We start from the raw sequence: 24818 nt of genomic DNA on the forward strand, positions 1-24818 counted from the left end.
CTTAAACAGAGGGGATGCAGCCATTTTGTAGCTAAAGTAATAGGGCACACACATGGTTCAATATAGTCGATTTTTTTTCTATTTGATTTTGCTTTTAGTAGCAAAATCCCAATTGAATATAAAGTACATTGCATCCAAGTGTACACCCCTTAATAGTCATCAGACTGCAGCCATGAATGTTCTAACCTCAGGAATATTACTCTGTAGATTTATATTAGAGATACCGTGTAACATTACACCAGCTGTACCCAGTAGCATTACTATCACCCTGTAACATTACACCAGCTGTACCCGGTAGCATTACTATCACCCTGTAACATTACACCAGCTGTACCCAGTAGCATTACTATCGCCCTGTAACATTACACCAGCTGTACCCAGTAGCATTACTATCACCCTGTAACATTACACCAGCTGTACCCAGTAGCATTACTATCACCCTGTAACATTACACCAGCTGTACCCAGTAGCATTACTATCGCCTTGTAACATTACACCAGCTGTACCCAGTAGCAATACTATCACCCTGTAACATTACACCAGCTGTACCCAGTAGCATTACTATCACCCTGTAACATTACACCAGCTGTACCCAGTAGCATTACTATCACCCTGTAACATTACACCAGCTGTACCCAGTAGCATTACTATCACCCTGTAACATTACACCAGCTGTACCCAGTAGCATTACTATCACCCTGTAACATTACACCAGCTGTACCCAGTAGCATTACTATCGCCCTGTAACATTACACCAGCTGTACCCAGTAGCATTACTATCACCCTGTAACATTACACCAGCTGTACCCAGTAGCATTACTATCACCCTGTAACATTACACCAGCTGTACCCAGTAGCATTACTATCGCCTTGTAACATTACACCAGCTGTACCCAGTAGCAATACTATCACCCTGTAACATTACACCAGCTGTACCCAGTAGCATTACTATCACCCTGTAACATTACACCAGCTGTACCCAGTAGCATTACTATCACCCTGTAACATTACACCAGCTGTACCCAGTAGCATTACTATCACCCTGTAACATTACACCAGCTGTACCCAGTAGCATTACTATCACCCTGTAACATTACACCAGCTGTACCCAGTAGCATTACTATCGCCCTGTAACATTACACCAGCTGTACCCAGTAGCATTACTATCACCCTGTAACATTACACCAGCTGTACCCAGTAGCATTACTATCACCCTGTAACATTACACCAGCTGTACCCGGTAGCGTTACTATCACCCTGTAACATTACACCAGCTGTACCCAGTAGCATTACTATCACCCTGTAACATTACACCAGCTGTACCCGGTAGCGTTACTATCACCCTGTAACATTACACCAGCTGTACCCGGTAGCGTTACTATCACCCTGTAACATTACACCAGCTGTACCCAGTAGCATTACTATCACCCTGTAACATTACACCGGCTGTACCCAGTAGCATTACTATCACCCTGTAACATTACACCAGCTGTACCCAGTAGCATTACTATCGCCCTGTAGCATTACACCAGCTGTACCCAGTAACATTACTATCACCCTGTAACATTACACCAGCTGTACCCAGTAACATTACTATCACCCTGTAACATTACACCAGCTGTACCCAGTAGCATTACTATCACCCTGTAACATTACACCAGCTGTACCCAGTAGCATTACTATCACCCTGTAACATTACACCAGCTGTACCCAGTAGCATTACTATCACCCTGTAACATTACACCAGCTGTACCCAGTAGCATTACTATCACCCTGTAACATTACACCAGCTGTACCCAGTAGCATTACTATCACCCTGTAACATTACACCAGCTGTACCCAGTAGCATTACTATCACCCTGTAACATTACACCAGCTGTACCCAGTAGCATTACTATCACCCAGTAGCATTACACCAGCTGTACCCAGTAGCATTACTATCACCCCTTAACATTACACCAGCTGTACCCAGTAGCATTACTATCGCCCTGTAACATTACACCAGCTGTACCCAGTAGCATTACTATAACCCTGTAACATTACACCAGCTGTACCCAGTAGCATTACTATCACCCTGTAACATTACACCAGCTGTACCCAGTAGCATTACTATCACCCTGTAACATTACACCAGCTGTACCCAGTAGCATTACTATCACCCTGTAACATTACACCAGCTGTACCCAGTAGCATTACTATCACCCTGTAACATTACACCAGCTGTACCCAGTAGCATTACTATCACCCTGTAGTATTACACCAGCTGTACCCAGTAGCATTACTATCACCCTGTAACATTACACCAGCTGTACCCAGTAGCATTACTATCGCCCTGTAACATTACACCAGCTGTACCCAGTAGCATTACTATCGCCCTGTAACATTACACCAGCTGTACCCAGTAGCATTACTATCACCCTGTAACATTACACCAGCTGTACCCAGTAGCAAAACTATCGCCCTGTAACATTACACCAGCTGTACCCAGTAGCATTACTATCGCCCTGTAACATTACACCAGCTGTACCCAGTAGCATTACTATCGCCCTGTAACATTACACCAGCTGTACCCAGTAGCATTACTATCGCCCTGTAACATTACACCAGCTGTACCCAGTAGCATTACTATCGCCCTGTAACATTACACCAGCTGTACCCAGTAGCATTACTATCGCCCTGTAACATTACACCAGCTGTACCCAGTAGCATTACTATCGCCCTGTAACATTACACCAGCTGTACCCAGTAGCATTACTATCGCCCTGTAACATTACACCAGCTGTACCCAGTAGCATTACTATCACCCTGTAACATTACACCAGCTGTACCCAGTAGCATTACTATCACCCTGTAACATTACACCAGCTGTACCCAGTAGCATTACTATCACCCTGTAACATTACACCAGCTGTACCCAGTAGCATTACTATCACCCTGTAACATTACACCAGCTGCACCCAGTAGCATTACTATCACCCTGTAACATTACACCAGCTGTACCCAGTAGCATTACTATCACCCTGTAACATTACACCAGCTGTACCCAGTAGCATTACTATCACCCTGTAACATTACACCAGCTGTACCCAGTAGCATTACTATCACCCTATAACATTACACCAGCTGTACCCAGTAGCATTACTATCACCCTGTAACATTACACCAGCTGTACCCAGTAGCATTACTCTGCAGTCCTTTGCAGCAGGACTTACCAGTCAAAGTGGTCCTGAAAGCCTCCTATCCCCGCCATGCTGCTGAAGTAATTGTATACGTTTCTTTCCTTTGCTTTGGTAGATGCGCGCTCAGAGCCGCGGGTCAGCACAATCTCCCTCTTGTTGCATCGTATTCTCCCCCGAGTAACATCTACATTGAGCTTGGAATAAAAGATCTACAGAATTAATAATTTGCCTCCTCTAAGATAACAGTCGCTGTATAGTATGTGGTGTCCAACCTTCATCTTCTGTGACAATTGGGTCTAGCCAATCAGTAGATGAAGGGGAATTACCATTTTAACCAAACCTTCAACTTGGCTACTAAATGCAGTTACTGATAGCATTACCGCAGTACCCCAGGTACCAACTCTTCATGAAAAGTATGACATAAATTATCTCCCACCCCCTTACCCTTTGTTATGGCAGCCCACCCAATCCTTAAAGCCAGTTGTGGCAGCTGACCCTATTGTCATAAGCCCAACTAGTTTCCAATATGGCGGGTTGCACTCCAGTCCTGTTTTGCTAGCTTCTCATTGGCTGTAAGATGTAATGTCACAGCCAATAGGATTCTTACATTTAACTCTAGGCAGGGAGGTTCTTAGAAACTTACAAAGCTTTGTTACCTGCCCCTAGAAAAAAAGATGAGTTTTGTTAATACCACCATAATAATGTTTATTAATGTACCGGCACTTGCTGGAGCTGAGGGAAATGTGGGTGCTTTCCGCTAAAGGCAGCATGGACGGAGTCTAGCACCCGAGGGAGGTCAGTGCCAAACGTCCTCAGGATGACAGAGAACTGCCGCCCTTGTTGATGTAGACTTTGTAACAGATGGAAGAACGAAGGAAGGATCCAATGATAACATTTCCCATCCTCTTCCTTCTGTGCAAACACACGGTCGGCTTCTCCTCGCCACTCCAGCAGCTTAATGTGATGATTATAGACCTCTTTGAACGGTTGACCTATTTCCGTGTCAACGAAGTTCCAATCTCGACCAAAATGAGTATAGTAGTTAATGGCTTCCTCGCACGGAGGTCTCACCGAAGGTTGATGGCTAAGCCATTGCCATTCTCCTGCAATGAAACCGTATTATTAGCCTAGACATCAAACTATGGGAAAGATATATTAAGCTCGGTGAAGTGATAAAGTGTCTGGTTTTTATCACTGGTCAATCAGCTCCTACCTGTCATTTTTCAAACCAAGCCTGTAACTTCACAGTTAGGAGCTAATTGACCAGTGATAAAAACCAGACACTTTATCACTTCACGAGCTTAATAAATCTGCTCCTGAGTTCCCAAGTGTAAAATCGTCAGCATACTAGGCCCAGGGCAAAGCATTGAACACCCATCCATGGGAAGGAATTATAAAGAATCTCCCCACAAGCTCAGAGCCCAAGGAAGTGGGGGGCCCTTGGCAACTGTCCATCGAGCCCAGGGGTAGCCAACTACAGTCCTCGAGAGCTACCAACAGTTCATGTTTTCCAGCTCACCTAGAAGCTGCACAGGTGTAGTATTTACTCACTGACACATTATAAAAGATCCACAGGTGGAGGTAATTACTTCACTTGTGATTCTGTGAGGAGACCTGGAAAACGTTACCTGTTGGTAGCTCTCGAGGACTGGAGTTGGCTGCCCCTGATCTAGCCTATATGTTAAGATGACTCTTAATGTTGGCCTCCCTCCCCAAGGCAACATTAATCGGGTGACATCTCTAAATTATGCAAAGATTTATAGCACATCCTTTAAAAGTAAAATTCATGGAAAAACTGCAAAATATAAAATAAATATTCACTTATAGTTCGTGAAGCTACTAGTAATCAGCATATACGTCCATATCGACATTCAGAGTTGGCGTTGTCTAAACACATACCTCCCAACATGACCCTCTCCAGGAGGACACAATGCTCCATACCTCCCAACATGACCCTCTCCAGGAGGATACAATGCTCCATACCTCCCAACATGACCCTCTCCAGGAGGACACAATGCTCCATACCTCCCAACATGACCCTCTCCAGGAGGACACAATGCTCCATACCTCCCAACATGACCCTCTCCAGGAGGACACAATGTTCCTGGACTTCCCCCTGAATCTATGATTTCCAGCACCTGTTTTAAACAGGTCCATTGATAAGAAATGTGTCACCACAGGTAATGGTCATCATAAATGAAGAGGAAAGTCCAGGAATAGAGCATTGTGTCCCTCCTGGAGAGGGTCATGTTGGGAGGTATGGAGCATTGTGTCCCTCCTGGAGAGGGTCATCTTGGGAGTTATGGAGCATTGTGTCCCTCCTGGAGAGGGTCATGTTTGGAGGTATGGAGCATTGTGTCCCTCCTGGAGAGGGTCATGTTTGGAGGTATGGAGCATTGTGTCCCTCCTGGAGAGGGTCATGTTTGGAGGTATGGAGCATTGTGTCCCTCCTGGAGAGGGTCATGTTGGGAGTTATGGAGCATTGTGTCCCTCCTGGAGAGGGTCATTTTGGGAGGTATGGGGCATTGTGTCCCTCCTGGAGAGGGTCATATTGGGAGGTATGGAGCATTGTGTCCCTCCTGGAGAGGGTCATGTTGGGAGTTATGGAGCATTGTGTCCTTCCTGGAGAGGGGCATGCTGGGAGGTATGGAGCATTGTGTCCTCCTGGAGAGGGGCATGCTGGGAGGTATGGAGCATTGTGTCCTCCTGGAGAGGGTCATGTCGGGAGGTATGGAGCATTGTGTCCTTCCTGGAGAGGGGCATGTTGGGAGGTATGGAGCATTGTGTCCTTCCTGGAGAGGGTCATGTTGGGAGGTATGGAGCATTGTGTCCCTCCTGGAGAGGGTCATGTTGGGAGTTATGGAGCATTGTGTCCCTCCTGGAGAGGGTCATGTTGGGAGGTATGGAGCATTGTGTCCCTCCTGGAGAGGGTCATGTTGGGAGTTATGGAGCATTGTGTCCTCCTGGAGAGGGGCATGCTGGGAGGTATGGAGCATTGTGTCCTCCTGGAGAGGGGCATGTCGGGAGGTATGGAGCATTGTGTCCTTCCTGGAGAGGGGCATGTTGGGAGGTATGGAGCATTGTGTCCTTCCTGGAGAGGGTCATGTTGGGAGGTATGGAGCATTGTGTCCTTCCTGGAGAGGGTCATGTTGGGAGGTATGGAGCATTGTGTCCCTCCTGGAGAGGGTCATGTTGGGAGTTATGGAGCATTGTGTCCCTCCTGGAGAGGGTCATGTTGGGAGGTATGGAGCATTGTGTCCCTCCTGGAGAGGGTCATGTTGGGAGTTATGGAGCATTGTGTCCTCCTGGAGAGGGTCATGTTGGGAGTTATGGAGTATTGTGTCCCTCCTGGAGAGGGTCATGTTGGGAGGTATGGAGCATTGTGTCCTCCTGGAGAGGGTCATGTTGGGAGGCATGGAGCATTGTGTTCCTCCTGGAGAGGGTCATGTTGGGAGGTATGGAGCATTGTGTCCTCCTGAAGAGGGTCATGTTGGGAGGTATGGAGCATTGTGTCCCTCCTGGAGAGGGTCATGTTGGGAGTTATGGAGCATTGTGTCCCTCCTGGAGAGGGTCATGTTGGGAGGTATGGAGCATTGTGTCAGGCTTCCATCGGTTTATCTGTGGTCGGGGTTAGGGGTGTATTGCAAATTCACATGGAGACCATCGACAGTCACAACATGTTGATATTCTGAATATGAACATTTTGTACCACATCCATTAACCACATTCTATGGCATATATGGAGTTTTAATTTTTTTTGTTACTATACACATAGGGAGTTGTGTAAAAGTTTCAGAGATTACAGAAACTGCAAGATTTTGTTAAGTTTACCGCTAAATTTAAAGCTGTAACCAATAAAAAGACTTGTTTCACCTTATAACTAGGGTCTCGTTTTGGTGTGAAATGGAAGACAATGAACGGGGTGTGAAACATTAGGGTGCACCTACAGACTAGAGAAGAAGTACCCACCTGCGTCATTTATCTTCCCCCAGACTACGGTGCTCAGGTAGGAGTTCAGCGCTGCCTTCAGCCCTTGACCAGTGACAGCATCTGATACCAGGATGGTGTTATTCAAATCTAGATGAAGAATTAATTTCCGTCCTTTCGGCAGGAGGACAGGGAGGTACGGCGGGATGATGCTGTCATCCTCGCCTCTGGTAGTGGTCTCATTACCGGCGCTGTCCATGATTAAATCGAATTCTTTTATAAAGCAATTTTACCCTCTCACTTTTCAATAGTTTAACTTCTGGGTTTCTTTTATTGTCTAATTTAAATAATATATTATATATTTCATAGCTGAAAGGCTCATATTGAGGCACTTAACGTTTACAGTTAAATTAAAAAAGTAAATAAAATATCTTTGACCTTTTAGCAGATATTCAAAAAATAAAATATACAAATAGATTTTGTCAGATAAAAATAGATCAAAAATTTCCTAAATCTTTTATTTTTTGTTTACCAAGCAGTGAGTTTAACCTGCGAGTTTTGGTAATTTTAAATCCCTTCTAAAAACAAATTTTATGTTGAGCAGATAATCTGACATGACGTTCATTAATATTGCTGGGGAACTGGCTGGGAGCCACGAACGCTATAACCGAATCCCGTTTGTTCCGGGCACTGCAAATTCTATGTACCGTGCAGGTAATTTAGATTAACGTAACCTAAATCTGCAAATGGTTTACACACAGAGAGCTCCAACACCAGGCTGCAGATGAAGTCTGCTTAACGAGCAAACTATTAATTTGTAATTCTACACAGCATGTCGGTATTCCACAAGTGACTTCTGATTAACCAGATCTGTAAAAGAAGAAGAAACAGGAATCAGCTTACGAAATATTAAAAGCCTTTCATTATTTCATAGGGTGTAATGTAATGCAAGTCAGAAGCTGCTGTGTGTGTATATATATATATATATATATATATATATATTATTTATTATTTACAGTTTCTTATATAGCGCAGCAGATTCCGTTGCACTTTACAGATATTGACAACACTGAAAGAACAACGTAAAACAGAGAGACATAGGAGGGAAACACAAGGACAGGCACCAGTAATAGCATAGCTTGTAGGTCCAGAAGAGAAGCTATAGAATACATAAGTGCCTCAGAGGGTTGTGTGGTTGGTATATAAATATGATAGGCTTGCCTGAAGAGGTGAGTTTTCAGGGAACGCTTGAAAGTTTGGAGGCTAGCAGCTTTGGATGGAAAGAATCCAGGCCAGGTGTTTTCTTTGCTTTTGGTCAAGGCAGATAGGAGTGTTATATATTGTCTGTTCAATTGAATGGACAATATATCGATTTGATTCTTAAAAGTGTGGCGAGTGCAGCGAGCCTGAAGCGCGGCGAGCGCAACGAGCCCCGCTAGGAGACATGGAATACATGTAAAGTAATCCGCGTCCGCTCGCCATGCTTCGGGGCTCGGTGGCTCGCTAAGCTTGCCACACTATAAATTCAACTCCACGCTGACATGGATAGTGGTGGTATGAAAAGGTCTGGAGGACGCATAACGCATCCCCTCACTGCACTTGCTACGCTTGGTGCTGGCGTGGATAGTGTGGGTGTTTCAGGAACACATTCACACCTGCCATATCATACATCTGAGACAGTTGCCGGAACACAAAGCTACGCTGATTCTGATAGGGACGCTCGCAGAAACACTACACTACTTTTAACTACGCTATCCGCAGGAACACTACGCTCATTCTGACAGGGACGCTACGCTGACTACGTAACTGCCGCCGCTGTGTCACCCACTGGCTTTCCATCTGCAGCCGCCATCTTTAGTGATGGGCCTTGCACCCAACCATGTGCAATGAGTGGTGGGGCACTATCGTCATAGTATCGCCACCCCTTGGTGTGCAATTCTAAGATTACTAGCATTGTAATGCTAGGTAGTGGGGTGGCCTCAAACATCGATCAATCAGTAGTTTATAGTCAACGTTGAATACTTTTAACATCGGTTGGGGAGAACCAAATTAAACGGGACCAACCAATGGGGTAGTGTTGTTTTTTTTCTACAAGGCTCTGACTGGCCAACACCTTAGTTAATAGTAAAGCGGGGATGACCATTGGTAGTTGAAACCATTAATGGATCCCTTGCCGTTTGTTTGTTTCCATTGTGGTTAGCCATAACTGGTGACATTGGTGACCATCGTATGTGCAGGCAGATACTGCTTTCTACAGCCTATGGACAATGTAAGGCACGTATGGACTATGGAGGCATTATAATAATAGGATTGCCATACCAGCCCTGATGGGTTACACAGGTTCTGTTGCTGATGAAAAACAGGGAACATACAGGCTTGCAGTAGACCAGCCCCAGAACCTGTATAATATTCATGACCATGGTTAATACACAGCATTCAACATTCACATATGGGGAGAAAAAAATGGCAGCGAATAAGCCCCGCCCACAAACACGCCCCTTTCGTGAGCCCTCCACTCCGTTGTATCGTTGAAAGGACGATAACGAGCCATGTCAGATAGGGGAGAGGGGGCAGGGATCCCCGGAGCCGCGGAGGGCTATGGGGAAGATTTCTTGCCTTTAAATATGCGCAAATGTCCGCCAGATCCTGACACCTCTACTGGCATTCCCCACACGATGATGGCGCTGCCCAGTCACGCTCCCGGCTTCTCACTTCCGGGAGCGATCACAGGGAAGTGCTGATAGGGTTTTTGTTCAACAAACTTTATTGAACCATGCAATGCCTGCCAATAGCTTTGTGTATCAGATAATTCATGTAGCACTGATTAAAAGGCCACTGTCTGGGGTCATTTTTGCCCCTATGACTTTATATTACACTAAGGAAGTTATATTTTGGACAGGTTATGTATAATGCAATTTGATATTATGTGACCAGATATATTTGTATGATTTCTTAGTGGACGTCTATGGAAATAGTGACTTCTAATTAAAAAAATATATGTCTGTTTCGATTGGTCCACAATTCCCCATGGATTCGTCGCTAGTCTCTCATTCTCTGCACTGTGTTGGGTTTTATTTGGCTGCTTTGTGGCATTTCCTGTTTTTGCCATGTTCTAATATATTATACCAGTGATGGCTAGCCTCATACTTGCCTATTTGCCTACTAGTTTCAGGGAGATTATAGTTGGTAAAAAAAATTGCGCATTGAGGGGGCGTGTCATGCTCCACCAAAAGGTCATGTCTAGTTCCATATATGGAGAGATTGTGAAAAAGATTGTGAACGTGGCACCTAGAAGCGTGGGTGTGTACTGCTACATCTGAGAGGAATCTGGTAAAATTACTTATATCCAAATGTAGATGAGCCCCAAAGCATGGGGGCGGGGCTTAATGATGGCACACTCAAGTCCAGCCCCCGAACTCTTGCTGAAAGTCTCCTCTCTGGGCTTCTCCCGGAAAGGATATAACAAAAGTCGGCAACCCTGTGCTGAACTGCACATCCCAGCATGCCCTGCGACAGTTTTACTATTTGGCCATGCTAAATCTGATGCAGGACATGCTGGGATGTGTAGTTCATCAACAGCTGGAGTGTCAAGGTTAGCCATCACTGTATTATACGCTACTCCTGCTGCAGTGTGTTATGGGATTTAAGATGGCAGAGAGCAGCAGGTGGCATTATGTACATACCCTCCAACATAACCCAGCTTCTTCCTTAATTTAGGATTGCCTTCACCAGTTGTGGAACACCATTATTATCACTGACCTAGTTCAACACATGTGACTGCAATTATCAATTAAGAGGGAAGTCCATGGAACAGAGCATTTTGTGCCTAATGGAATGGGTCATGTTGGAGGGTATGTAAGTGTGACACAATAATGGCTGATTCCAAGTCTCCCGCTACTTTAGTGAGTGTTGCATACCTCCCAACATGACCCATTCCAGGAGGGACACAATGCTCTTTTCCTGGACTTCCCTCTTCATTTATGATTACCATCATCTGTTCTGAACAGGTTTTTCAGCACAGGTCAGTGGCATAACAATAGCGCCGCAGACCCCGCAACAGTGGGGAGGCGCTGACCAAGCGTGGGTGCCCGGCATCGTGGGTCTGCAGGAGCTATTGCTACGCTGCTTGTGGCTGGGAGTCGGGAGTGGACCTGCAGGTTTACTAACCTGGTCCTGGCTGTAGTAGTAGTATGTTTATTTATAAGGCGCCACACAGTGTCCGCAGCGCCGTACATAGCAAACAAAAAACAAATGACAAGGTAACGTACAGGGTGTGGTGATAAAATACAGCATAAATAGGGGTATAGCTGGTAGAACTAAAATCAGCATCAGTTCAGAAGTAGGTGTCGGAATTGTCGAGGAGACTGAAGATGAAGTAGAGGAAGGGAAGAACAGGACAGGAGCACAGGTGAGGTAAAGAGGTAGGGTGAGTACGTGAGGAAGGAGGGCCCTACTCATAAGAGTTACAGACTAAAAGAAGGTGGGTGGATGAACGAAAAACAGTAGGATAAGTAGGAATGGATGGAGGGGAACGGAGGCAGGATAGGAGGAGGGATAGGCTAGTCAGAAGAAGTGGGTTTTGAGGGACCATTTGAAGGAGGTAAGGGAATCAGAAAGCCTGATGGGTGGCGGGAGGTTGTTCCAGTGCAGGGGGGCAGCGCGAGAGAAGTCTTGGACACGGGAGTGGGAGGAGGTGATTAAGGGCCTTATTCTGGTCTGTGCGGACGGAGCCAAATATGCGGGCAGGACCGTGCATCCTAAACCCCGCCTTTCGTACGGATCGCTCACTCCGTCCGAATGTGGTAAGAAGCTGTCCGAACGGACCGCAAGTGTATTTCTCATGAATACCCTAGGACCTAGGGCCCACTGCTGCCCCTGTCACCCATTTTTTTTCCCTGTCACCCTCTGCCTCTCCCTGTAACCCTCTGCCATGTTGTATATTGTGAACTTGTGTTGAGGTGGAGGAGGCCGGGCCTACATTATATTTTTGCACCTGGATCCACCACCCACAAGTTCCGCCACTGGATGCCAGCATTCAGAAGGTTCCGCACTAGCGTAGAGGGATAGGGTTTGGCTGTGGGGAAGAACACCGTTCTGTTGGCCATGCCCTTTCTGTCGTCATATTGACATTAGTTTATGTTGGTTTTGTTTTCTAACCGTCCACGGTTTATGCCGGTCACGTTTCACTGGGATGGGAGCCTCTCCCTGTTTAATATTTTTTATGTGTTTTTGGCTTTCTGAGGTGGGCCACATATGATATTGGGGACCAGTTTATACATTCCAAGGGGCGTTATGGTGTACTGGATATTGACATTTTTTTGGGCGCTCTACAACTTGTTTAATATTAGTGCACCTAATGGAGAAGCAATTTCATTTTATTAATCTCTCAGTTAATTATTACTGTTGCTGACCCCTTTTTGGATAAATCGCCCTTCACAAGCATTGATCCCAGTCCAAATACCTCCATTATATACCAGCCATGAAATCTATTCACTATTTCACTCATCTCGAGTGAACGTTCAGAACGTTCTGATTCCTTTCATTTACCAGTACATGGTTCCCTCTCTAGAATAGGCCATACCTTGGTATCAGACTCTGGAACAACTCGACTTCAGCCATCAAACCTACAAAACATAGGCCCTTATTCTGATCGGTGCGGCCGGATCCGAATATGCGGCCAGGACCATGCGTGCGAACCCCGCCTTCCATACGGATCGCCAACTCCGTCCATATGCGGCAAGAAGCTGTCCGAACGGACCGCACGTGTATTTTTCATGGAATACGCCTCCTCCATCTCAGGGAACCTCCCCCATCATTCGATGGTCGCAGAACATCGAATGCAGGACCAAGTGTTCCACCAGCTCCCGCAACCTCAGACCACACGGACATTTTTCCGTGCAAAAGCAGGGATCTGGGCGGGCAGCTGACATCCGGCGATGTCATATGTCCGCCCCCTACACGTGCGTCACGGCCGCATTACCATACGTACGCCCAGCGTTTGCATGGGAACGCCCATGAAACGCGGGGTGTACGCATATGGTAATGAGCCCAAATAGCCCTTCACTCCCCTCTCCACCCCCTGGTCGGAGTGTTCACATTTCATGCGGGATTTGGCCGTACGCCCCGCTCGCACATGCGCAGACACAAAACATCGGCGGCACGAACGCACGCGGATATTACCGCACCAACCAGAATAAGGGCCATTGTTATCTTGGATCATGTTCCCAACTCTTTGACTTTGGCCCTCCCAGATGATCATTATGTCGTCTGCCTTTGGTGTTTCTCCCATGTATCTTCCCTATTTGACAGAACCGCAGAGTGTTCCCGGAGGTCGAGGTTACTGAAGTAGAACTTAACACATCCCCTTGGGCTGATTGCTTTTCTGGGTGAATACTATAAACACATGCAACATTATTATTAATGTGACTTATTACCAAATCCTTCAAAAACAGACTCAAGACTTTCCTGTTTACTCAAGTATTTCCGTAATTCCCTTAAGTTTCTGGAAAGCTTTTCTGTACTTAAGTTCCTTAAGTCCTATTGAATCAGAATTAGCTTTATTGGCCAGGTATACTTGCGTATACTTGGAATTTGTTTCCAAATTGCAGTGCAGCATCCATTAGGGTAACAAGTAGACAAGTGAAGGGGGGGGGGGGGGGGGGGGGGGCGTGCGTGCAGACATTCAGATAGTTATACCAAGAGGGTACAGAGTGTGGTTAACAAGCAATGGAACTGAATGACTAGTCATCCATATGTTCCAGTGTTCGGGAGTTCAGCAGGTGGACCGCTTGATTGAAGAAGTTTTTCAAGCTGTTAGTCCTGGTGGGAATAGCCCTGCAACATCTGCCTGATGGCAGCAGGATGAGCGTCCCATGGCAGGGATGTAGCTGGTCCTTAACTGTCTTGGCTGCCCACTTTTTAGCTCTAAACATATACAGTTTGTTGACAGGGAAAAATGTGGAGCCTACATTTGTCTCCCTCACTGGCAGAGCCATACTGTCAGCACCGGGGTTTCTTGTGTTCCCGGCTGTGACCGTGGTGGGCCAGTGGAGGGCGCTGGGAAGCAGAAAGCAGGAGGTATGATATATGACATGCACGGGGTAACCAGGGCACAGCAAACCAGAGGGTTGGCGGAGACCAGAAGCAGTGGCGCCGAGTCTAACTTGTCAGCGGTATTCACCAGGGAGTCCTGCAAGGAACTTTGGACTTAGCTGCGTCTGACAAGCAGGTCACTGCCCCCTGCCCTGGTCCTCTGGAAGCTGGCTAGGACTGAGGACACTGGAGGCTTGAGGGTATGTCTTGAGACGACCTGGGATCCGGGGATGACAGTGAGCAGCCTGGGAGCTGCGAGATGGCCTGGGAGGCGGGGATGACCGTGAGCAGCCTGGGAGCTGCGGGAGTTGACGACTTGGGAGTCGTTAGTCGACGACTTGGGAGCCAGAGGTGTTGATGTCGATGTCCAGAAGAAGGTTGTTTAAAGTCTCTGGGGGCATGTCAGTGCATAGTCGACCTGGGATGTCGGCAGTGTGGATGGAGTGCGACAAATACAGATAGCACCGCAACTGATGGTCGTCGGATAGGACACAGATGGTATTGGTCACTAGGAGGACGCAGTAGCTGAGAAACGGGACTGCGCACCAGACAATTATAGAGGAGCAAAGTACAGACTCCACAATCACAGAGTAGAAGAGAAGAATGAGCTTCTGTGGGATGTTGAACTTCCTTAGTTGCCTTAGGAAGAACAGCCTCTGTTGCGCCGGGTGTGGTATGACACACCGACAGTGGGGATTAAGACAGTCTTTTCTCCGACGTCGGAATCCCGACTGCACAGCGGGGGGAGCGCAATGAAGCCCCTTGCGGGCACGGTGGCGAGCTGCGATTCCCACCTATTTTATTCTCTATGGGGGTCGTGGACCCCCACGATGGAGCAGTCGGGAATCCAACGTCGGAGTTATGACTGTCGGATTCCCGACTGTTGGGGAGCCATCCGTCACCCGTTGCGCCTTTCCGATGATGACATCTGCATTGGCTCTCCACTTGACGTCCTGGGTTTTTGTGGTCTCCAGGAACTTGAAGGAGACCACCAGTGACACCACGTTGTTGGTGAGCACTAGTGGAGATATTCCAGGTGCATTCTTCCTAAAGTCCACTACCATCTCCATAGTTTTGAGTGGGTTGAGCTATAGGTTGTTGCAGCTACACCACCGAGCCAAGCGATTCTTTTCCCATCTGTAAGCCTTCCCCATCTTTGATGAGTCTAATGATGGTGGCGTCGTCTGCGAATTTTATGTTCTTAACTGATTGTTACATAGGGCCTTATTCTAGTTCACTCTTTCTGACAAAATCCTTCTTAGATGGGCAAAACCATGTGCACTGCAGGTGGGGCAGATGTAACTTGTGCAGAGAGAATTAGATTGGGTGGGGTTTTACTTCAAAGTGAGATCTATATTGCAGTGTAAAAATAAAGCAGCCAGTATTTACCCTGCACAGAAACAAAATAACTCACCCAAATCGAACTCTCTCGGCACATGTTACATCTGCCCCCCTGCAGTGCACATGGGGACGCAGAATACATGTAAAGTAATCCGCGTCCGCTCACCACACTTCGGGCTCGGTGGCTCGCCACTCTATATAAGATCAACTCCCCGCCGACGTAGATAGTGGGGGTATGAAAAGGTCAGAGGACGCGTTCCGCCACCCCTTGCCTCGCTTCAGGGTGGCGTGGATAGTGAGGGGTGCCTAAAACCTCTTTGTATGTCATACAATGATATTATTGTATAGCTAATGTAATGGCATCGTACACCCTATAAAATGAAATCGCATGCGATTTTGCGGGAGGTGCGATGCGATCCCCCGGGGCTAACAGAGCAGTGAATAAATTACACAGGAAAATCGCATCGCACGGCCCTTATAATGCCCCATGCAATGCGATGTGATTTTCCTAAGTTACCGTATGTATGCAAATTGGGCGCCCGGCTACTACATAAGTACCCAATATTGTATATGTTACTTTTTTCTTCTTGTTGCTGGGATACGCTCACTGTCAGATGTCACGTTTTGCAGCATTTTGTTTCCATTTATATAGTGTTTTACTGAAATGAAAAAAAAATGTTTTTAAATAAATACATCAGTGGATTTGTAATTGGGTGTAAGGTACAGGCTTTCCAATGACGTAGAACAAAGTTATTGAGGTGATCCGATAACAGGCGATAACAGGTTCTGGCTGTTACAGGAGGTGTGTAAACTCCTGAACACATCCACCCTCCAGGTTTTATTATCTCATAACATCTGATAAGCAAACAGAACTGTTGCCTGGTGCTAACTACATGATAAGAGAATGTACTGGCCCAGAATTAACTCTTACACCGCCAAGGCTCACATCACTCCCACTTGCAGAGATGCTTCCCCCTTCCCTGTAGGTAGAGCGTTGGTGTGATGTCACTTCCACGGTGACATCACAAACCTAATGATAGCAAATTTCCTAGTAACTTAAAAATAAAATAAAAAAACAGATTTTGGGACAAATCAGACGTCTGTTCCATACAATAAAAGGGGACAAATGAAATAGGGTCTGAGTTAGGCGGCCATACGGGATGCCGGCCTAACTTGCCGGGTTTTTTTGGATTAGGTTAACACTGCGCTCACCTTCAAAACCAACCTGAGCTCCAGGTTCAGGTTGGTTTGGTGAGCGCAGTGTTAACCTAATCCATACTGAGATACCCTGTGAGCTAGGACAGCTCAATACTCTGCAGCCCCTTCGCACAGCAGTACCTCTAGCGCTGACAAAACCACCAAATGTTGTTGTTGTTTTTTAAAGGGGCAAGCACTTACAGGCATTTACGGGCACTTACAGGCACTTACGGGCACTTACAGGCATTTACGGGCACTTACAGGCATTTACAGGCACTTACAGGCATGGTTTTACCTTGTAAATAATTGTCCAAAAAGCTTGGTGCGATTGCATACATTTTTTAAAAAGTTTCCTTATTATCTATATACTTGTTATTGTGTATATTGTGTCCATATGATAGAGTGTACGCTACACTGGGACAGGGACCATTTAGGCATTATGGGCCTGATTCAGACTTGTTTGCTAGGCTTCCGGAATTTACCTTCACTTTGAGCTGTGACAGTTTTTACTTTCGCTTTAAGCTGTGATAGGGATGGCCATCGTTGCCTTTGCCATCAATGTTTTTACATATCGGTGGAGATCCATTTTCTTTGACTGATAGGCCTGTGGAACAATCAAGACAGGGGTTGGGGCTTCATGGATGTTGGGGGTGGAGCCATGCTTCATGTCCCGAGTATTCGTTTAAGCTGGACATCGATGGTGGGAAACCATCTGGTTCTCCATCATCGATGGCAAAACTATTCTACATCAACCATAAAGCATCGATGAGTGCCAACGTTGCTGTGAGAGATCCTCAAATAATCTGCAAGAAAATGCCGGCGCCGCTCACAGCGATTGCTCTTTTTTAACTAAACTTCAATTATATCTGACTTGGCTGAATTTGTATTTATTTACACTAACAGAACAGTCTATGGGGTATATTCAGTGCGGCCAGCGAGGGGGTTTGTACGGTGAGGATCCTCGCTCGCCAATATTCAATGTAAGGGCCAAATCCTCGAGGGTCCCTTTAAACAGCGAGGTTCGTCCGCCACAGTTTGTGGCAAGCCTTGCCGTTTTACTGGCCACACTCACCGTTTCCACCTCGCCTCAGGGAACAGGTAAGGTGTAAGGGGAGTGAGTTGAATACTGTGACGGCGACTTCCCGACGCCGATGACTCACTGACAGAGCATTGAATATACCCCACTGAGAGTGATAGTGGCATTTTTACTGGATATTTTGAGGATCGATCACAGCAATGTTGGCACTCAAACGGTTAAACTTGTGTCCCATCCCCAATATATCTCATTATGGCAAGAAACTATTCCAAAATCCAAAATCCATAATCGTTCTAGTTCCCAGCATTGTGTATATCGTTACACTGGTATTGGAGCTAAATATGATCTATATATAGGTCTATTCACAATAACGCGTTTCCTTTTATTTTCCCATTAGACAACAAGGACATTAGGTCATGTAATGTGTGGTGAATCTTCATTATCGGTGCCAATGATAAGGGCATGGGAACGGAGGACAGATAATGTTACATACGGGCAGGATTACTAGCCGCACAGACAGAGGTCCTGAACGTTCTTCACCAGAGGAGATTTAGACAAAGCCCCGTGTCCTTGTATGACTAGTAGAACCGGAGCCTCCATCCGCCTGGAGAATGAGGCATTGGATTGGTTGTCACTCTCCTCGCTGCCATATATCTATATATACCACTACACATGTGTGTACATTGCACTTTGAGTACAACTAGCTGCACAATAAATGTGACATGACCCTGCGCTCAGCTCATAAAAGGTGCAAGAGTTACACCCAGCAATGGAATATATAATAGGGGTGGACACCTGAAATAGATCAACATGGCTAATCCACGGGGTTGGAAAGTCGACACAAGCATTAGGTCAACAATGAGAAGGTCGACAGTTGAAAGGTCGACATGAGCTGTTCACTTTTTTGTCCCGAATGTCGACATGGACACATCTAAGTGTACTACTCGCTGCTATGGGCACGGTGCCGAGTGCACTATTATATTCTGCCACCACGTAGTGGATGGTAGGGTCAGCACAAGTTGGCAAAAAAAACCATGAAAAACTCATGTCGACCTAATGCTTGTGACGACCTTCCGACCTTGTCCACCTTTTTCAGGTGTCGACCGAAGCTCTGTGGAACTTCAGTGGCTGACCTAATGTATGTCGACCTTGATAGGTTCCGCCTACTGGCCGTATCCCGGGAGGACCTCGGGTCTAGTTGTGATTTGGAAGAACAGGTTCAGTTCCCTCATCCAAATGCTCGGGACCAGGAGAATTGTGGAGAACGGATTATTCCGTATTTGGGAATCATTTTATGTTTAGGTATCTTGCATTTATGTTGTACAAACACATGAAATACACAGAGATATATATATAACAAGGTTTGTGTTATATCTCAGACACTGAATGCGAATGCCAAGAAATCATGTCCTTGCAGTGCCAGTTACATATCGTGTCCCAGTAGTGCCAGTTACATATCGTGTCCCAGTAGTGCCAGTTACATGTTATTTCCCCAGTAGTGCCAGTTACATATCGTGTCCCAGTAGTGTCAGTTACATATCATGTCCCCAGTAGTGCCAGTTACATGTTATTTCCCCAGTAGTGCCAGTTACATATCGTGTCCCAGTAGTGTCAGTTACATATCATGTCCCCAGTAGTGCCAGTTACATGTTATTTCCCCAGTAGTGCCAGTTACATATCGTGTCCCAGTAGTGCCAGTTACATATCATGTCCTCAGTAGTGCCAGTTACATATCGTTTCCCAGTAGTGCCAGTTACATATGGTGTCCTCAGTAGTGCCAGTTACATAACGTGTCCCCAGTAGTGCCAGTTACATATCATGTCCTCAGTAGTGCCAGTTACATATCATGTCCCCAGTAGTGCCAGTTACATATCATGTCCTTGCAGTGCCAGTTACATATCGTGTCCCAGTAGTGCCAGTTACATATCGTGTCCCAGTAGTGCCAGTTACATATCATGTCCCCAGTAGTGCCAGTTACATATCATGTCCCCAGTAGTGCCAGTTACATATCATGTCCCCAGTAGTGCCAGTTACATATCATGTCCCCAGTAGTGCCAGTTACATATCATGTCCTCAGTAGTGCCAGTTACATATCATGTCCCCAGTAGTGCCAGTTACATATCATGTCCCCAGTAGTGTCAGTTACATATCATGTCCTCAGTAGTGCCAGTTACATATCATGTCCTCAGTAGTGCCAGTTACATATCGTGTCCCAGTAGTGCCAGTTACATATCATGTCCCCAGTAGTGCCAGTTACATATCATGTCCCCAGTAGTGCCAGTTACATATCATGTCCCCAGTAGTGCCAGTTACATATCGTGTCCCAGTAGTGCCAGTTACATATCATGTCCCCAGTAGTGCCCGTTACATATCATGTCCCCAGTAGTGCCAGTTACATATCGTGTCCCAGTAGTGCCAGTTACATGTTATTTCCCCAGTAGTGCCAGTTACATGTTATTTCCCCAGTAGTGCCAGTTACATGTTATTTCCCCAGTAGTGCCAGTTACATATCATGTCCCCAGTAGTGCCAGTTACATATCATGTCCCCAGTAGTGCCAGTTACATATCGTGTCCCAGTAGTGCCAGTTACATATCATGTCCCCAGTAGTGCCAGTTACATATCATGTCCCCAGTAGTGCCAGTTACATATCGTGTCCCAGTAGTGCCAGTTACATGTTATTTCCCCAGTAGTGCCAGTTACATGTTATTTCCCCAGTAGTGCCAGTTACATGTTATTTCCCCAGTAGTGCCAGTTACATGTTATTTCCCCAGTAGTGATGTTACATAACATGTCCCCAGTAGTGCCAGTTACATATCATGTCCCCAGTAGTGCCAGTTACATAACATGTCCCCAGTAGTGTCAGTTACATAAAATGTCCCCAGTAGTGCCAGTTACATATCATGTCCCCAGTAGTGCCAGTTACATAACATGTCCCCAGTAGTGCCAGTTACATATCATGTCCCCAGTAGTGCCAGTTACATAACATGCCCCAGTAGTGCCAGTTACATATCATGTCCCCAGTAGTGCCAGTTACATATCATGTCCCCAGTAGTGCCAGTTACATATCATGTCCCCAGTAGTGCCAGTTACATATCATGACCCCAAGTAGTGCCAGTTACATATCATGTCCCCAGTAGTGCCAGTTACATATCATGTCCCCAGTAGTGCCAGTTACATATCATGTCACCAGTAGTGCCAGTTACATATCATGTCCTCAGTAGTGCCAGTTACATGTTATTTCCCCAGTAGTGCCAGTTACATATCATGTCACCAGTAGTGCCAGTTACATATCATGTCCTCAGTAGTGCCAGTTACATGTTATTTCCCCAGTAGTGCCAGTTACATATCATGTCACCAGTAGTGCCAGTTACATATCATGTCCTCAGTAGTGCCAGTTACATGTTATTTCCCCAGTAGTGCCAGTTACATATCATGTCACCAGTAGTGCCAGTTACATATCATGTCCTCAGTAGTGCCAGTTACATGTTATTTCCCCAGTAGTGCCAGTTACATATCATGTCACCAGTAGTGCCAGTTACATATCATGTCCTCAGTAGTGCCAGTTACATGTTATTTCCCCAGTAGTGCCAGTTACATATCATGTCACCAGTAGTGCCAGTTACATATCATGTCACCAGTAGTGCCAGTTACATATCATGTCCTCAGTAGTGCCAGTTACACATCATGTCCTCAGTAGTGCCAGTTACACATCATGTCCTCAGTAGTGCCAGTTACATGTTATTTCCCCAGTAGTGTCAGTTACATAAAATGTCCCCAGTAGTGCCAGTTACATATCATGTCCTCAGTAGTGCCAGTTACATGTTATTTCCCCAGTAGTGCCAGTTACATATCATGTCACCAGTAGTGCCAGTTACATATCATGTCCTCAGTAGTGCCAGTTACATGTTATTTCCCCAGTAGTGCCAGTTACATATCATGTCACCAGTAGTGCCAGTTACATATCATGTCACCAGTAGTGCCAGTTACATATCATGTCCTCAGTAGTGCCAGTTACACATCATGTCCTCAGTAGTGCCAGTTACACATCATGTCCTCAGTAGTGCCAGTTACATGTTATTTCCCCAGTTATAGATGTAGCAAAGATTTTTAGCAAAAAATAAAAGTACATTTTTATACCTATGGTTTTCGGAATAATTTGGGTAACGGATATTTGGATAAGGGATATTCAACCTGTAAAAGCAAAATATTAATAATAATGCGGGAGCCTTGCTTACTTTTCGCAGGAATGCTGGGAGTGTGACCTGATTTTCAGGAGCCTCCCGACCATTATGGGAGAATGGGCAAGTATGGGTCATAGGGCGGAATGTATCAAACCTTCTAAAGAGTAGGCAAGTTGCTCCTAGCCAAGGATGCCATCAGAAATTGTGTGTGTGTTGCTGTGTACACACGGAGCAATATATCGCTCAGTGTCCTATTTTCATCGGTGACCAGAGATGATTGTTGATGAGAAGGAGAAACTGCCTGGGGGTAACAGCTGACTGCCGGGGAAAGCGCTGGACCAGCGACCATTGCAGGGTTGGCCACGGGAGCGCTCTCCCGGCGATTTATCGCCCATAGCACATGAAATCACTCGCAGTATGGTCGCTCTGCGATTATATTGCCAGCGATATGTGCTAAATATCGCCCCGTGTGTACACAGCTTATGTGTTTGGGGGCAATAAAAATCAAAAGACAGACCCTGCCCTCCCAGCAAGTCATTTTGTGTCTGGAACAAACCATGTTGCCATGCAAGGGGAACAAATACATTTATATTGTTTCTGTGCAGGATAAATACTAGCTGCTTTTGCATGTAGTCCACAGACACAGCTCTATTTTTACACTGCAATTTAGATTTCATTTTGACGACACTCACCCAAATCTTAGGAGTAAATTTACTAAAGCCTCTAAAAAGCAGTGATGTTGGCAACCAATCAGATTCTGTCTATAATTTATTACAGTGGTTCTCAAACTCGGTCCTCGGGACCCCACAAAGTTCAAGTATTCCAGGTCACCCAGCAGGTGCACTCATTTTAAAAGATCCACAGGTGGAGCTAATTATTTAACTTAATTCTGTGAGGAGACCTGGAAAACGTGCACTGTGTGTCCTGAGGACAGAGTTTGAGAATCTGTGGTTTACTAGCAATAGAGCAGGGGTTCTCAAACTTGGTCCTCAGGACCCCACCCAGTTCCCATTTTCCAGGTCACCCGGCAGGTGCGCAGGTGCATTCATTACTCATTGACACATTTAAAAGAGCCACAGGTGGAGCTAAGTGATTCTGTGAGGAGACCTGCAAAACATGCACTGTGTGGGACTCCTGAGGACTGAGCAATAAAAAAATGATAGACATATGGGGGTATTCAATCCCCGCCGCTATTTTTGATGGGGGAAATAGCGGTGGCCACCTATTCAATGCTGTCTTGCCCGACAGCAGTGAGGAGACAGATCGACAGAACGGACCCGAGTTTAAAAGCAGTAGGGCCCATTTTGTCGATTACGGACATCAATTGTCACGATCACGGCCAAATATCGACAATAAACAGCCGTTTACGCGGACACACCCCCTTTTTGACAATCACCAGCCGGAACATTGAATCCCACCTGACTATCTGCGGTCGAACAAAACAAAAACAGGCCAGGGTCACGGCTGTCAGGACCCGGGATTGAATACCCCACATAATTTGGTTGCTATGGGCAACGTCTCCTCTTTACATTGTTTATAACCTTAATATCTCCATAGCATGGTTTTTGCCTATTTGCTAACAAAGCTAAATCAAGCTTCTTTGGTTGATGGAAATCATTGGCGTATATAGACACTTGCACACTTCTCGCAATGTGACCACTCCATGTGTACACCTGGATTGCTGCTATCAGCAGCGTGCGCCGCCGCCTGCCCAATATTATGTGCAATAGATGCACTTCCAGGCAGGAGAATGTTCTCTTATGTCCAGGTCTGCATAGCCCCTGAATGCACCACCACCTATCTCAGAGCACCCAATCGGAATTCAGTTTCACCTCTGTGGTCAGGGCCATAAATAGTGGAGTGCAACTGGGGCCAGAATCCAGGAAGCTGATGTGGTGGTACTGATTGGCACCTTCCTCCAGCATCCCGGAAGCCGAGGTGGTGGTACTGATTGGCACCTGCCTCCAGCATCCAGGAAGCTGATGTGGTGGTACTGATTGGCACCTGCCTCCAGCATCCAGGAAGCTGATGTGGTGGTACTGATTGGCACCTGCCTCCAGCATCCAGGAAGCTGATGTGGTGGTACTGATTGGCACCTGCCTCCAGCATCCAGGAAGCTGAGGTGGTGGTACTGATTGGCACCTGCCTCCAGCATCCAGGAAGCTGATGTGGTGGTACTGATTGGCACCTGCCTCCAGCATCCAGGAAGCTGAGGTGGTGGTACTGATTGGCAACTGCCTCCAGCATCCAGGAAGCTGATGTGGTGGTTACTGATTGGCACCTGCCTCCAGCATCCAGGAAGCTGATGTGGTGGTACTGATTGGCACCTGCCTCCAGCATCCAGGAAGCTGAGGTGGTGGTACTGATTGGCACCTGCCTCCAGCATCCAGGAAGCTGATGTGGTGGTACTGATTGGCACCTGCCTCCAGCATCCAGGAAGCTGAGGTGGTGGTACTGATTGGCAACTGCCTCCAGCATCCAGGAAGCTGAGGTGGTGGTACTGATTGGCACCTGCCTCCAGCATCCCGGAAGCCGAGGTGGTGGTACTGATTGGCACCTGCCTCCAGCATCCAGGAAGCTGATGTGGTGGTACTGATTGGCACCTGCCTCTAGCATCTAGGAAGCTGATGTGGTGGTACTGATTGGCACCTGCCTCCAGCATCCAGGAAGCCGAGGTGGTGGTACTGATTGGCACCTGCCTCCAGCATCCAGGAAGCCGAGGTGGTGGTACTGATTGGCACCTGTCTCCAGCTTTTGGAAGGGTTCCCTGCTTCACAACATGCCTTAGGTTGGCATCGTCCAAATGTTAACAAGTAAACAGTAGACAGTAGGTAAGGTTGACAGGGACAAAAGATCATCAGGGT

General features: G+C 46.5%; 1 protein-coding gene across 3 annotated transcripts in view; it reads right to left on the reverse strand.

Moving 5' to 3' along the window:
• LOC146025610 (uncharacterized) overlaps positions 1-9849 on the reverse strand; it is a 37475-nt gene extending 27626 nt beyond the window's left edge. Inside the window, exons 1-4 of one of the 3 annotated variants that reach the window (XM_083155551.1) lie at positions 9723-9849; positions 7149-7976; positions 3897-4282; positions 3213-3373 (exon numbers count right to left, since the gene is read on the reverse strand). In XM_083155551.1, the coding sequence (XP_083011677.1) occupies positions 3213-3373; positions 3897-4282; positions 7149-7365 (764 nt within the window). In that variant the 5' untranslated portion in view covers positions 7366-7976; positions 9723-9849. Of the gene's footprint in view, positions 1-3212; positions 3389-3896; positions 4283-7148; positions 7977-9425; positions 9699-9722 lie in introns of those variants that run through there. The other 2 variants (XM_083155549.1, XM_083155550.1) reach the window with 2 other exon arrangements.
• Between the last annotated feature and the right edge of the window lie 14969 nt (positions 9850-24818).

Source organism: Crinia signifera, chromosome 8 (assembly GCF_055691185.1).
Source record: "Crinia signifera chromosome 8, ASM5569118v1, whole genome shotgun sequence".
In the NCBI taxonomy this organism is placed as follows: domain Eukaryota; kingdom Metazoa; phylum Chordata; class Amphibia; order Anura; family Myobatrachidae; genus Crinia; species Crinia signifera.